Source organism: Anolis sagrei, chromosome 4 (genome assembly GCF_037176765.1).
Source record: "Anolis sagrei isolate rAnoSag1 chromosome 4, rAnoSag1.mat, whole genome shotgun sequence".
Taxonomy (NCBI): domain Eukaryota; kingdom Metazoa; phylum Chordata; class Lepidosauria; order Squamata; family Dactyloidae; genus Anolis; species Anolis sagrei.
The window spans coordinates 32,970,096-32,986,500 of NC_090024.1; the positions used below are offsets into that span (position 1 = coordinate 32,970,096).

The following is a 16,405-nucleotide window of genomic DNA, read 5'->3' on the forward strand; positions in this document are numbered from 1 at the left end:
CATCCATCACCTCCAAAATGTATGCTGTTCATTCCCCTTTGTTTGTTTGGGCAAGAAAAGGTGAGCAGGCGATTATATATTCATTCAAATGAGATGATCTAGGTCCACACAAGAAAAAATAAACCTGTATTCATCTCTATCTGGTGCTGTAGGAACATATGATATACAACAGTTTGAACAGTGAAAGCACTTCTTTTAGGATTTGATATTTTTAAAACTTACTTTTTGCTCTGTGGTTTCAAGGAAAATATATTATTTTTCTAGTGTGTTCATGTGGATTGGGTGGCATTATTGGAGGGAAGGCAGATAGGTGGGTGGCAAGCATTGCTATTTTTAGCAACTGTGTAGATTAGGGCCTCACCACTGAAAAAGCAGAAAACTGTCTCTTTGGGGAACATTGAATCACCACCACTGCCTTCCCTGCTGAGCACCTCCTCCCTAGGAGCCCCCGGTGGCCCATTGGGTTAAACCTTTGTGCCAGCAGGACTGGAGACTGACAAGTCAGAGGTTCGAATCCAGGAAAGCGTGGATGATCTCCCTGTCAGCTCCAGCTCCTCATGCGGGGGCATGAGAGAAGCCTTCCACGAGGATGATAAAACATCAAAACATCCAGGCAACATCCTTGCAGGCAGCCAATTCTCTCACACCAGAAGCAACTTGCAGTTTCCCAAGTCACTCCTGACACAAAAAAATGAACCCCTCCCTGGCAGAACATTGCTTGTGAAGTCATTCACTCTGAGGTCAGAAAGAGGCATCCAGCCATGAGATCCACCATGATCTACCCTCTCACTGTTGGTCTCATGGCTGGAGAGTGAGTTGAAGCCCTAGGAATAAGGCTGGAAAGTCATCCCGACCTGAACATGCACAGGGGGAAAATATGGCCCTTACTATAATGCCAATGTGGTGTATATTGGAAGTAGGTGTGGCACTAAGGCCCCATAAACAATTACCTTTTAATGCAGTTTAAAACCGGTATTGAAGTAGTTATTTACTTATCGTATCTGGAGCGCACCAATGTATTTGAGAAAACACAAAAATTAAAAACTTGGCATTCTTTAACCAGTGACTGGCCACTTGGAGTGCCTCTGGTGTTGCTATAAGGTCCTCCATTGCACATGTGGCAGGGCTCAGGTTGCATTGTACAGAAGTGGTCTGTGGTTTGCTCTTCTCCACACTTGCATGTCATGGATTCCACTTTGTAGCCCCATTTCTTAAGATTGGCTCTGCATCTCGTGGTGACAGACCGCAATCTGTTCAGCGCTTTCCAAGTTGCCCAGTCTTCTGTGTGCCCAGGAGGGAGTCTCTCATTTGGTATCAACCATGGATGAGGCATGCTGGCCGTTATCCAAACAGGGGATGGGCTGGAGATGTCCTTTCATTACTGGCTGCTACTACCCAGCAGATGTCAGGTGGTGCAATACCAGTTAGACAATGTAATTTCTCCAGTGGTGTAGGACACAGATAGCCTGTGATAATGCGGCATGTCTCATTAAGAGCCACAGCCACTGTTTTAGTGTAGTGAGATGCGTTCCACACTGGGCATGCATACTCAGCAGCAGAGTAGCAAAGAGCAAGGGCAGATGTCTTCACTGTATCTGGTTGTGATCCCCAGGTTGTGCGAGTCAGCTTTCGTATGATATTGTTTCTACCGCTGACTTTCTGCTTGGAATTCAGGCAGTGCTTCTTGTAGGTCAGAGAACAGTCCAGGGTAGCTCCCAGGTATTTGGGTGTGCTGGAATGCTCCAGTAGGATTCCTTCCCAGGTAATCCTCAGAGCTCAAGATGCTTGTCTGTTCTTAAGATGAAAAGCACACGTCTGTGTCTTAGATGGATTAGGTTTCACTGTGAAAATGCACCCAGAGAGTGATTACACATAACCACAGAGCAGCGATACACATTAAGTACTTTATTGTCTTACTGCCACAGTATGAACCTAGCTTCAAACTGCGTTAAATGGTCAATGTAGATGGGGCCTAAGTGGGAAGAATCTGGGGCAGAACACTCTGAATTATAGCTTGATTTATTTATTTATTTATTTTTGCTGCTGTAGACAACTCCCTAGAGCTGTACTGAAGTGACTGCAATGATCAACTGGTGATGGTGAATCAATTGTGGAAAGTTCTCAATATTTTAAGTGTATTTGAGTAGAGTTTTCTATATAATTGAATTGTATCTTCGCTGTACCCACTCACCTAGAATCAAATACTAGAATAAGGATAAATGATAGGGCTACATTCCAAGATCAGTCTATCTTCAATTTATAATAATCTCATGCACTCATGCAGCCATTCTCTGGCTGCTGCTGAAATCACCCCTTGCAATAACTGCCAAGTTAGAAAACCTTTATTCGTGGCATTATGGAAAAAGTGTGTGATATTATCACCACCAACTTTACTTGTAAAGCCTGAATTTGAGAAAAGGAGAAAGGAAAAAAACAGTATGTGTCATCAAAATCAACTGGCTCTTTCTAAACTCCGATAGTGAGCATTGCCAGTGAACTAGTTATGGTAACTTATTAAACCACCTTAGGACGAAAGGGCGGCCAATTGGCACATAATCTGTTAAATTTCACTAGAGGCATAGCAAATCATGTCCAACAATTTGTTTTCAAGCTATAAATAAACATGTTTGTAATTCAGATATTACAAAACTGGGGGTTTTTTTTGCTGCAATAGGCTAACATACGAGGACTCTTCTGGGAACAGTTTTGAAATAGTACATCCTGAAATATTTTCTAAATTCGATTATCTAGACAAGAGGTGGGCAACATGCACCTACTGACTCCCAGCATTCTTCACCATTGGCTTTGTTGGCTAGAGTTGATGGGAATTGTAGTCCAGCAACATCTAGAGCAGGCATGGGCAAATAATCAGGTTTCACATGGGCAACATTTGAGGGAGGAGTGTTTACTTTTGCTAATAACAAAGTGTGGTTTGAGTTATCTATATATAATTTCTCATGACTGTTGAAAACTCAACTACATATTCTGAATAAAACTCTCTTTATTGAAGAAATTTAATCTTTTTAAAAAGTAATCCTTCATATAGATTTTTTAAAGAAAGGTTGTGTATCCACCACTGAATTTAAGAAATAAGGTAATTGCAGATCACAGTATGTGCCTGCTTCATGGATTTTTTATTCATGCCAGGCAAATGCACACTTGTATCCCTTACCAGGCTGTTTGAATCTCCATGCTATTTTTTAAAATGCAATAATCAATTCCATATGTAAACTGAAGCAAAATCTGGCATTTAGATAACAGCTGATAAAAAATTATGTGTTTATTATTTTCATTCCTTCACTAGTTATTTTTTCTCTTAAGTGAGAATCTATCAGAACATAAATCAGATACTTGGATACAGGTTGGATTGGAGTGCCCCCTAGTGCAGATGACCAAGTAATACTCCAAAACGTTCAACAAGTATTTTGAAGAGTTTAATTATTTTAATTTATGTGCCTTGAAGTCATTTCCAATTTATGGTGACCAAAAGCAAACCTATCACAGAGCTTTCTTGGCAAGAGTTGTTATGGGGAGGGTTGCCTTCCTCTGAAGCTGAGAGCGCGTGACTTGCCCAAGATCATCCTAGAGCGCTGGTGGTGCAATGAGTTAAACCCTTGTGCCAGCAGGTCGTCAGCAGTTCAAATCTGGGGAAAGCAGGTTGAGCTTCCTCTGTCAGCTCCAGCTTTCCATGTGGGACATGAGAGAAGCCTCTCACAAGGATGGTAAAACATCAAACATCCAGGCATCCCCTGGGCAACATCCTTGCAGATGGCCAATTCTCTCACACCAGAAGCGACTTGTTGTTTCTCAAGTTGCTCCTGACATGAAAAAAAAATCCTGATTCCATGCAGTTTGGAACTGCATTATATGGCAATATAGATGGGGCTTGAGTCCTGGTCCAACACTCACATCACTTCACCACACTGGCTCTTCAGCTAACACCAATCAATTCAGTAATATGTATTGTTGAAGCCTTTCATGGCCAGAATCACTGGGTTGTTGTACGTTTTTTCGGGCTATATGGCCATGTTCTATTTGGCCACCCTCTAGAACATGGCCATATAGCCAAAAAACAAACAAACAAACAAAAAACCCTACAACCCAATTCAGTAATATTTCTTGCTGTTTGTAAGGGTTTTTTACATAATCAAGCCTGATCCAATTACCCTTCAATATTTCATCCCTTTGTCTTTAATGTTAGAAGTTGGCAAAAAGCTCTTAATAATGTTGGCTCCTAAGCTTCCAGGGAGCTGTGCAATCTCTAAACTCCCTGAACTGGGCGCAAGGTGGTGCATTGCTCTGGCTGTGAGACCTAAGGTTAACGATCAGGAAGTCGCTGGGTTGTTGTAGATTTTTTGGACTATATGGCCATGTTCTTGAAGCATTCTCTCCTGAATCAGGAAGTCTCTAGCTCAAGTCTTGACTCTCCTACATCATGTGATGTGAGAGAGCAAAGCTTCCAATCTTGTTGTCTACAATCTGGAAGACTATCACATGGCTGTTGTCAGCATTACACCTAGATATGATGCATATGAAACATTCTGAACTCTTGAAAGCATTCCTCTGTGTGTATTGAATGTTTACATGTGTACACATGTTCTCATACCATCTGTCTTTTATTATCTTACTTTTATTGCCTGCCTCCTCCTGTTAAATCTTTCTCATCTCAGCCTTCGTTTCTCCAAGCTAAATACCCAGCTCCCTAAGCCACTCCCAGGGCTTGGCTTCCAAAACTTTGATCATTTTGGTCACCCTTCTTTGGACACATTCCAACTTATCAATGTCCTTCTTGAAACTTGGTCACCAGGAGACATCAAACAAAGGGATGGCAGGACCAGCACCAAATGACAATACTTCCTTGTTTATCTGGGTTAGTAATGGGTGGGTGCTGTGGAGAAGATTATGCAGGTAGACCTCTATGGGCTTAGGCACTCTTAAGTGTGTGATGTTCCTTACTGCAAACATCTGTGCAGGGATGGTGATGGCAAAGCAAAGATTATCCCTTTATTGGATAGAACCCTCTTAAATGACTAATATGTGAAAGGGTTTTCAGAAGAGACCTAAACCAAGGCCACAACATCTGTTATAGAACTCCAATATGCCGATGACAACATAGTCTGCATGCATTCAGAAGACCTACAAGCCACTCTAAATACCTTTGCAAAAGTATAAAAGGAGCTTGGCCTGTCACTGAACATCGAGAAAACCACCCAATCCCTCTGCAATGCCAGAAATACAGCTTAATGGTGTAACATTAGAAAATGTTGTTCCTTTCCGCTAGCTTGGCAGCCACCTCTCCACAAGTCAACATTTATACCAACATACAACACCGCCTGAGCTCTACAAGTGCAGCATTTCTCCAAATGAAGCAGAGTTTTGAGGACCAGGATGTCTGTAGGGAGACCAAAGTGCTTATGTATAAAGCTATTGTGCTCCCAACCCTGCTATATGCCTGCAAAACATGAACTCTCTACAGCCATCACACTCCTGGAATGATTCCATCAGTGCTGCCTCCAAAAAAGACAGGCAGACAAATGTCAGTGTGCTGGAAGAAGCAAAGATCACCAGGGTTGTTGTGATTCCAGCCATGAAAGCCTTTGACAATACAAAGATCACCAGCATTGTAGCAATGTTCCTACGCCATCAACTCCGCTGGACTGGCCACGTTGTATGAATGCCCAATCATTGTCTCCCAAAGCAGTTATTATACTCCCAACTCAAGAATGGGAGACATAACGTTGGTGAACAGAAAAAGAGATTTAAAGATGGGCTTAAAGCCAGCCTTAAAAACTGTGCCACAGACACTGGTAACTGGGAAGCCATGGCCTTTGAGCACTCTAACTGGAGGTCAGCTGTGACCAGCAGTGCTGCAGAATTTGAAGAGGCACAAATGGAGGGTGAAAGGAAGAAATGTGCCAAGAGGAATGTGCATCAAGCCAACCCTGACCAGGACCACGTTCCTCCTGGAAACCAATGTTCTCACTTGCGGGAGAACATGCGGATCAAGAATAGGGTTCCACAGCCAACTATGAACCCACCACCAAGACACCCGACCTGGAGGACCATCATTGTTGGGCTACGAGGGATCATCTAATATCTAATGATACTCAAAATAATAGTGCTCAGGTGGAGAAAGGAAACACTAAGAAAGAAAGAGGCTGAAGAAGGGAAGTTTGAAGAAAAACAGAGAAGAGTCCAGAATGCTGATGTACTCAAAATACATTACAGCTATATCTAATCGTCTCAACTGGACAGAAAGCAAGAGAGGTTTCTGGAATGTTCCACAGCCTGAGCTCATTTGGAGATGAAAGTTAATAGCAACATAATATTCAGGTGTTACAAAAGATGAAGTGCTCTTGAGAGGTCATTTCATCAACTTGAAATAAAGTGATGGATTTTTACAGCAGCCAAAAAGGAGATGAGACTCCAACTGTGCAATTGATTCAACTTTGCCTGTACAGGCACAATGGCTGTTCACATACCATTGCCTATCACGTGCCAATGTCTTTATATTTTGTTTTTAGTATCAAAACATGAACAAAAGAAACACCAAAGTAATCCCAGGCATTCAGGACTTTATTTTTCACAGGCGAATAACCAAAAGCAGAGCTGAAACCAAATTCCATGTATGCATTAGACACTGTTTTTTCATACATAACAGTGTATACCCAGGTTTGTCTGGGTTTAAAACTAGCAGTTGGCAATATGCTTACTTGGGTGGCTAGATTTTTCCATTCCTGTTTTGTATCTTTCGTGATCTTAATTCTTAATTTAAAAAACCCAGCACAATCAATTATTTGCATCAGAGCTTTCCCCCTCCAACATCATCCCCCTTAACCTTGTTTATGCTATGGAATAGAAGGTTAATGCCTCCTTCTTCCCGCCGCCTCCATCAATGACCGATATGGCAGTCTCCGGAGGAACCAGGTCATCTGCTTCTTCAATAAACACACGGTAAATGATGAATGTGAGAAAGCAACCATCACAACATGGATTGTACAGAAGTAGAAAAATAAAAGAAAGTGGTCATGAAAAAAACAAAACAAAAAAGAAAGCAGATTTAAAAACATACAAATGGGGGCAAATCAGTACCTCCAAGGATTTAACTGTATTACAGCTCATGTGTAGATCTCACTAGTTAGGGGGGAAAACTCTCAAATCTGACTCCACCTGTATCTCTAGACCTAAAAAGGCCCCATTTTCCTATTTTAATTAGGTTGGGCTGGGTCTCATAGCCATGAAAAACACAAAGCAATTGTATCACCCTGCAAACTGAACATGAAACCAGACAGTATGTATTACCTTGAGAGAAGATAACCTGATGGCTTTGCAGAAATGCCCATAGCTCATGCAATACTTTAATGGTTTATATAATTTACGTTTCAAATGCTAGGATACGTGTCGCTTTCTACATAAGTTAGTTAAGGAATGCTAATCCTCTGAACTCATTCACACAGTCATACTTCACTATTCCTTGGTATTAATAATGCAATGCACAGAGGCCTGGATCCATATAGACTTGTGCGCATACCAGACCTGGTTTAGCAAAAGACCAGCACATATACAATGTCTTTAATATAGGCAAATTCCAGCCTGTATATGAAAGAACAGTGCATAGAAATGCTAGTTTAAGTTGACAAAATTGACCTTCGGGCATGAAACTGCACTACAGGTCACATCTTTAGCCAAGTGAACAGGTACTTTATTATTGACCCATGAAGAACCAGACTTTTGAATATTCTAAGCTCTGCAGAAAATGGTAGGTTCTTTAGAAGATATTACTCTTAACAATGCGAAACTATTTAGAAAATTCCTCAAGAACCTTAAAATCTTCCAGCTTTGGTCTTGAAAAACAGGGAAAAAAACACATTGGAAATGAAAAGGAATTGAAACATTTAAATAAAATACATTCAAGAATTGTGCAGCATGCCAAGAACACAAGGAAGTCATCAGTTCACAACTTCAGAATACAAATGAGAAAACAAGATATGTTGGAGAAAAATATGCCCTGAGCATATATTTTTTATCCAACCTGAAACATTTAGTAGAGTTGCAGCAAATCGGATATAGCAGCTTTGGGTGAGAAAGGTTGCACATTTATGATTGAAAAGGCAAAACAAAGTTTTAATTAATTAGCTGCTGCATTCAAAAAGCTGGTCTTCTGCAGCACATTAAACACATAAGTTATGGGATTATTTTCAATTTTTAGTCATTTGCTTGTATGCTGAAGTCTTGATATTTCAGATCTTGCAGTGCATATTCTGTGCCATATATAACAGCAAGCAGCACTCCCTGGATGAAATATTATGGTTAGGATGTAGATTCTTACTTAATTTGTCACTTCTGCCAAATCTTCTGGAATAACCACCCAACACAACCTAGCTGGCACACTCAAAGAAAGGTTGACTAAAGTCAGAAAATAAACTCGAGGTAATAAACAAATTCTAGTAATTTGTTTATCTGTAATCCTGTTGCTTACTTATTGTATGTATGCTCTGATATGCAGCTTTCTTTCCTTGCTCTATGTTTTCCTGAGTTGTGGGAGGGGCTGCAGATAACATGATCTGCTCTGAGATGAGCACAGACTTCTTTGGACTTTGGGACAACTCAGATTGCAGACTTGCAAACACTTGCTGCTTGTAAGAGAGATGTTCTGACCAGATGGTACAGAAACTATTTCAAACATATCTGTAACTGACTGATAAGTTGTGTACCTGTGTATGCTGAACACATGAAGGTTGTCAGCAAACCAAATGTGTTATTTTTACTGAAGTCTACTTTGTTTTGTTTCTTGAGTGTATAATATAAAACAAGTTGTTTTATGGGAAAGTAGATACATTTTTGGGCACTGAAAAACACTTCTGAAGAACTATTTTTATGCACTGGCATATTCTCTGTTTCCTACCAGATCAGGGACAATAGGTTATTCTAACAACTGAAGCCAACTGCCTTGCATAATTACATTTGGTTGTATACCACTTGAGAAGATTATGCTCAAATGGGTTTTGGCTCTTCTCTAAAAGGTCATGCTTTTCTTTAAAAAAGATGTCTAATAGCTCGATCTAGGAGGCTTAATTGTAGTGACAGTTCTCTTTTCTGGAAATCAGCCTGTTTTGTAATCAAGAAGTTTATTTCATAGTATCTTTTTAACAAAGCCACTGCGTAAACAAATAAACAAACAATTGACACACTCTATAAAACTGGCCAAGGGTGAGGGGTGATTAGTGAAGTTGTAAAAAGTGGTCGAACAAAGTGTGTTAGTGTAGAACCGTCCTGGACAGACCATCTTATCAGATTTGCAAAACTTTAAGAATGAATTCTACATTAACACTAGGATCATTTAGTAGCTGTTAAGAATCCATATCTTTCAAGAAGAACCTATTTGCATAGTATGATATGTCTGTCATATTATAAATGTACAGAACACATACTGCAGCATGCCAAAAAAAAGGGAACAAAGAATGCAAATATGTGTTTGAGGCTGGGTTGATGCCTTTCCAATATGGACAGGAACAACCCTGGCTGTGGAAGAGAACAGTACAATTATCTAGATGAGAATAAAAACAATGAATATTCAATAGAAATATACATATATAAACATGTATATATAGTGGACAGAATTAGGAATACAAATTCTAACACTTGCCACCCTGCTGATCGAAATCTGGGAAGGTTGCTTTCCTAAAAAGTTAACCGCACAGAAACGTTTAGCTGTTAGATCAGGAAGAAAGGCAGCGTTATCTCTCAATCCTGTTCCTGTCACACTAAATCTGTTAAACAACACAAATAAAAACAGAAATTTTAAAAAAGTGTAACAAAGCAAAACCAACTGACCGCTGGCTGACTTTGGGTTATTCTTTCCAACTAGATGCCTTCAAGAAGTCTTTCATACTACTTCAACAAAGACTATGACATGAGCCCCTCAGGGGAGCGGGGGGGGGGGGGGGTAACTATTTTGCCATTAAAAAGATAGGACTACTGGTCTGAGTGTCAAGTGCAGAAGAAGTTAGCTGGAAGCCAGCAACTGGCAAGTGACAGCAGCTAATGATTTGCAGCACATGAATGAGCTCCATTTTAAGAAGGTCCAAGGCTGCTGGTTGCTGAAGATGTCCTCTCCATCTCCTCCTCTTCTTGAGATGACCTTCAAGCAAGGAATGTAGAACCAGGCCCAGTTTCACTTCTTTGCTTTCAGGCACATTTCCCGAACAAATCTAGAAACTGACCAACCTTCTTTTTCTTTCTTTCTTTCTTTCCCCCCCTCTATCTCTTGCCAATCCCGTTGGTTACTTTTGTTTTTGAATGGCGATTCCTCCTCCTAGATGAATGGTTCTCATTGTAGTTGGAGTGTTTAGGTGGACTCTCTTCCATTTCTGACAAACAATTCATGCAGACAGACATGTGGTTATTTGAAAGAAGACCTTTTTTTTTTTTACAAAGTTATACATCTGAATCAATATCATTGAGTTGATGCCATCTAGTGGTTTAACTAGCAACTGTTCTGCCTCCAGTTTATCACACCATTTAATACAGATCACCTCTCCTTTTTCTAGAAATCTGAAATTCTCCAGAAGGTGAAACTTTTTACTGCCCCCCCTCCCCCCAGCATTTCCACTTTTGAGGAAAGGAGATAGTCTGTGGAACACCCTCACAAAAGAAATTAAAACAGCTCCCTCCCTTTCTTCCTTCAAGAACCAATTAAAAACTTTCCTGTTTAGTCAGGCCTTTAGTGAAGGAAACTAAGCTGGGGAGATAAAAAACACCATAATGGGTTGTTGTGAGTTTTCTGAGCTGTATGACCATGTTCCAGAAGCATTATCTCCAGACGTTTCACCTGCATCTATAACAGGCATCCTCAGAGGTTGTGAGGTCTGCCTGCCACAGATGCAAGCAAAACATCAGGAGAGAATGCTTCTAGAACATGGCCATACAACCCAGAAAACTCGCAACAACTCAGTGATTCCAACCACGAAAGCCTTCAACAAAACACCATAATGTTTATAGACTGGAACAAAGTGCAATATGATCTGAAAAACCGAGAGAAGGGTTCCAAAAAGTAGATTTTCAAGACTTTGGGTTAGGAAAGAGAAAAATAAATTGCATTCATATAAAAACTGTTCTATTACTATTTGACTGGGCTGCATAGTAGATGAAAAATCGAAAGGAGTTTACTGTGATAGACAAAAGAAAGAGAGATGAAATACATCATATAGGCAGCAATACCTCTAGGGAATTTAGAGTTAAACCAGGAAGCATCTGCAATGTATGAGCTGTCCTCACTCTCTGACAAGGTCTGTGGAGACAAAGAGATTCATCATTGAGGAGTGCTGTCTTTACAATATGTGCTCCATGTTTCCAGTTCTATTCAAAATATTCAACTGCAAAACTACAGCATGAACTGACAAAATTCAACACATGATGAAGGCTTCTTTACACATACATGCCCTTCCCCAATCTGAATTTTCCAGGACTAATAGTTAAAAAAGAAACACACCCTAAAAACAGGACGAAATCACTTCCCATGTGTTTTGTAATGAAATGTAATACTTTCATTAGCATCTTACATTCCCATTGGTCCTTCTACCAAGGTTCAGAGACATGCATAATTAACTGTTTAGCCCTGGTTAGCAAAACTTGGATGGCTGTGACAATGTGGTTCACAAATACTTGGGCTTCAATCTTAGCAGGAATTATAGAAATCTTTTCACAAAGCACAAGCATGTCATTTTGGTACAAAATGGTCTCCTGTTTTCATGGCTCTCAGGAAAATGTCTACAGGCATATGACAGGATCATTTCCAGGTTTTTGATGATAGGGCATGCGTATCTATACAGGACACCAAACACAAGAAATACCCAAAAATTACCATGTTACGTGAATATAGGATGACCGTGACATTTAAAGAAGATGGAATATATGTTTCAAGGCCACAGAAGAATTAATGGCTGTAGTCAGCTAAAGTGTTCTACAATTAAGAAAATAAAGGCTGCTATTTGAATGGGCCAAAAAGCTCAATTAGGACAGGCTTCATGCATCTTGGATATATATGCAAAAGAGGTAATTTCAGCAGGTTCATGCAAACTATTATTGCTGTGTGTGCCTTCTAGCAGTTTCTGACATATGGTGGCCCTAAAGCAACTCTAGCACTGAGGTTTCTTGGCAAGATTTGTTCAGAGGAGGCTTGCCTTTGCCTTCCTCTGATGCAGAGAGTGTCACCTCAAGATCACCCAACGGGTTTCCACTGTTGAGTAGGAATGTGAACTCTCGATTCCAGAGTCATAGTCCAACACTCAAGATGCTATATTACACTGGCTCTCATGCAAACTATATTTTCTGAATTTGTCTTTTCTGCACAACCATGAAAGGTGTAGAAAAGCACCTTTCCATCAAGCCACAGACCCTAAATTAAACTCCTGCCTCTTATAATAACTCTAGGAGATTAGTAAAAAATGAAAGAATAGCTCCTGCTGTGCTCCTTAGCAACTTGATATTCTCTTCACATTGTCTCTGAACAGGCAGGCAGCACATAATCACAGCAATGAATGGCCACTGATAAAATTATCTTTCACAATTCACCATTAAATGAGTCTATGTATGCATGAAAAAGGCAAATAATCCTTCTGCTTAAAAAGGTGGTTGGCCTGAATTGCTAAGACTGTTAGCCAGTGGCTATATTGAGCTGGAGAATTATGAGAATTGGAGTCCAAGTCACTAAGGATCCTGACCCTTTATTTCTTGCTGACATCTTCATGTTTCACATTCTGAAAGCAGAAATACAGTCCTTATGTGCTTTGGACAGTGTTCTTTACTATGTTTTACTACAAAAGAATGCTAGCATTTCCTTCAGGCATTACCTTTTCTCGTCCATAGTGGTCTGCATACCAAACCATTCCATATAAACATAGGAAAGTAGTAACAGCCTACAACAATGGAAACAAAAATAAAGGTGTGTTAAAATCCACAGCTATTTTTATTCATTAATTCAGTTATTTGCTTTAATTTGATTTGTACACCACTTTTCAGCAAGTCTTGTCGTGACAGCTTACAATACACATTATAGACAATGGAAGAGAGCAGCGATAAGAAAAACGTATTTGTTTGTTTGTCTTTCTCTGTGATTCCCAAGAAAACTAGTTACTATGCTAGTCAACTCTTCTGACCCAAGGAGGTGATTAAGATAGGGCAGCTAGGGTAAGAGTTTAGCTGTGCAAAGATATGCAGGCTTGAATAATTCGCAGCTACCTCAATTGATTCTAGTTTGTATTTAAGGAAAACTGCAACAGCATGGAAATATTGTGACACCACTTAAGTATGGTATTCACAGGGCAAAACACCTAAGGTGTGTAAATTAAGAGGAAAAGCCACTTACCAGACAAATGAGCCAAAACACCACATATAATATCTGTGTTTTGGAGAAGAGGTCCTGACCAAATTTGATACATACAATAGCTTCAAGGAAACCAATAGCTCTGAAAGAATAACAAAAGGAATGTTTCATTATTGAACACAGAGCACATTCAATTCTATTTTTTACTTTTAAGATTCTGTGAAGAAACTTGTAGGTCAAAATCCTTAATGTTTTTAGTCTTGTGTAAATATATACCGATGAAGTTACTCTGGAGCCTACAGTTTAAAACAGAGTACCAAGGCTTTGAGCTCACTGCAGAAAAATGAACATACACAGCCCGTTTATCATGTCAGAAGCGAATTGAGGGTACAGTTGTAATGTATTTAAAAGCGCAAACTTAAAAACTTGGCATCATACTAAATGTCCTTTGACCAGGAGCTGGCCACTTGGGAGTGCCTCTGGTGTTGCTATAAGAAGGTCCCCCATTTTGTGTGTGGCAAAGCTCAGACTCAATTGTAATAGGTGGTCTGTGGTTTGCTCTTTTCCACACCCGCACATTGTGGACTTCACTTTGTAGCTCCATTTCTTAAGGTTACCTCTCCATCTCGTGGTGCCAGAGCACCAGGAAGTGGGGGGGGGGGGGAGTCTCTCATTCGGTATCAGCCATGGATTGAGGCTCCTGGTTTTAGCTTGCCACGTTAGGACTCTAGCTTGCTGAGGTGTTCCTGCGAGTATCTCTGTAGATCTTAAAAAGCTATATCTTGATTTAAGGCATTGGCGTGCTGACTGATATCTGAACAGGGAGTGGGCTGGAGATGTCACTGCCTTTGTCCTTTCATTACGGGCTGCTACTTCCCAGCAGATGTCAGATGGTGCAATACCAGCTAGACAATGGAATTTCTCCAGTGGTGTGGGCGACAGACAGACTGTGATAATGTGGCATGTCTCATTAAGAGCCACATCCCCTGTTTTAGTGTGGTGAGATGTGTTCCACACTGGGCATGCATATTCAGCAGCAGAGTAGCAAAGCACAAGGATAGATGTCTTCACTATGTCTGGTTGTGACCCCCAGGTTGTGCCAGTCAGCTTTCGTATGATATTGTTTCTAGTGCCCACTTTTTACTTGGTAGTCAAGCAGTGCTTCTTGTGTATCAGATAATGATCCAGGATAGCTCCCAGGTATCTGAGTGTGCTGCAATGCTCCAGTGGGATTCCTTCCCAGGTAATCCTCAGAGCTCGAGATGCTTGTCTGTTCTTAAGATGAAAAGCACACGTTTGCATTTTAGATGGATCTGAAAATGTACAACTGCTCACAGTGATTCTAAAGATAGCAAAGTGGTTCAATAGTATTCCAGCGATTATACTTCTCATGTTATGAATGGGAAAGCAAAGTTAAGGGACAGTTTTTAAAGAGTTGTTGTAGGTTTTTCAGGCTATATGGCCATGTTCTAGACGCATTCTCTCCTGACATTTTGCCTGCATCTATGACAGGCATCCTCAGAGGTTGTGACAACCTCTGAGCATTCCTGCCATAGATGCAGGTGAAACGTTAGGAGAGAATGCTTCTAGAACATGGCCATGTAGCCCGAAAAACCTAAAACCCAGTGATTCTGGCCATGAAAGCCTTTGACAATACATTTTAAAGGGTTCACTTTTAAAAGTTACACCTTTCCCCCTCTCCCAACACAGACATTTTTAACCAACACTTCATCCCTATCTATATATCCCTTTTCATCATTCTTCCTCTCACAGGATATTTTATGAATAATCCTTTAACAACATATTTACTTCTTGGTAAAATTGCTTTGTAATGCAAATGTGAAATCCGTACTGAATGGAATATTCAAATAAAACATGTGATATCCATAAAAAGATGGCACCATAATAAGCATATTGAAAATGTTTGAAAATACCCTGAGAAGAAGAGACTAGTTACATCTTACCATGAGAGCTTCTGACTAGGCAGTGAAATCCTACTCACTCATGTATAAATATATATATTAATTCTAATAATAAAGGAGTAGAAATAGCACCAATACTACACTTGTTCATACTGTCATTTCTCTTCCTAACAGCAAATTCTGTGGCTGAGTGCTACTAGAATTGTAGCCAAAATGAGGACATAGAGAAAAAGGGGGAAAATATTAGCATGCTGTGGGGCAATCCAAAGTTTGCAAAAATAAAAAAGTTTAAAGCAACAACTAGAGGGCTAATGTTTCCCACAGAAAATGAGTGAATGAGAACTGAACATACTCAATAGCCATGGAAAGGAGGGTGAGAACTGAAAAAGAAAACAAACATGGGAGAGGAATGCATCGTGGGTGGGAAAGTCTGGGCTGAAAAGAACATTCCCATTAGGATGGTAAGTGTACTGTAATATTTTGTTATGGATTTCACTTGCACCTTTTAAACAACAGGAGGGGGAATGAAACTGCAGGAGAAAGCCACAGTTATAAACTAGTTGTTGCTTTTATTAAAGTATTTATATCCCACCCTCTATCAAAAGATTTAAGGGCCTCATACAACAAACGGGTCAACTGGAAACAAGATAAACAACACAATTATTTTAAAGGGCTAATGTCATATTTAACACCTTACCAAGTTAAAAATAGACAGATTAAAACATTTCAGAGTATTTGATAAGTGAAACTTGTTATAAGTGAGGAGGAGGATCGACCCTTGGAGCACTCAGTGAGCCCTCAATGAAAAGCACACATATAAGTACTTCTGATTAGATAATTCTCCAAACCCCTGATTTATGCACCTTAAATAAATCAAATAATGGATGTATGAATTCTGTTGCAAACATCTTAGATACACTAAGAGTTGTGGGCTAGGAATCTCTTTTTAAGTTATCTGCTTTATTTAGTAGCATGGCGTGTTCTATCTGAAACCTCTTTAGGTGTCAACTAGATCAGTTCTGGCTTCAGGTTGCTATACAGAAACCACAGAATTTCATGTTTGCTTTGAAGTTGTTCTTTTAAATCTTAGTTTTCAGCAGAGCTTTAAGGAGTAAAAGGGGAAGAGAAACAAATACCATGTCATCACAATCATATTCAG

General features: G+C 40.0%; 1 protein-coding gene across 1 annotated transcript in view; it reads right to left on the reverse strand.

Annotated features, from left to right (window-relative positions):
- Positions 1–6,558: 6,558 nt before the first annotated feature.
- The window catches only part of PTDSS1 (phosphatidylserine synthase 1), a 40,429-nt gene continuing 30,582 nt past the window's right edge, over positions 6,559–16,405 (reverse strand). The window contains exons 10-13 of the mRNA XM_060775636.2: positions 13,367–13,466; positions 12,852–12,917; positions 11,221–11,290; positions 6,559–10,370 (exon numbers count right to left, since the gene is read on the reverse strand). Coding sequence (XP_060631619.1) covers positions 10,261–10,370; positions 11,221–11,290; positions 12,852–12,917; positions 13,367–13,466 — 346 coding nt within the window. The 3' untranslated portion in view covers positions 6,559–10,260. The remainder of the gene's footprint in view (positions 10,371–11,220; positions 11,291–12,851; positions 12,918–13,366; positions 13,467–16,405) is intronic.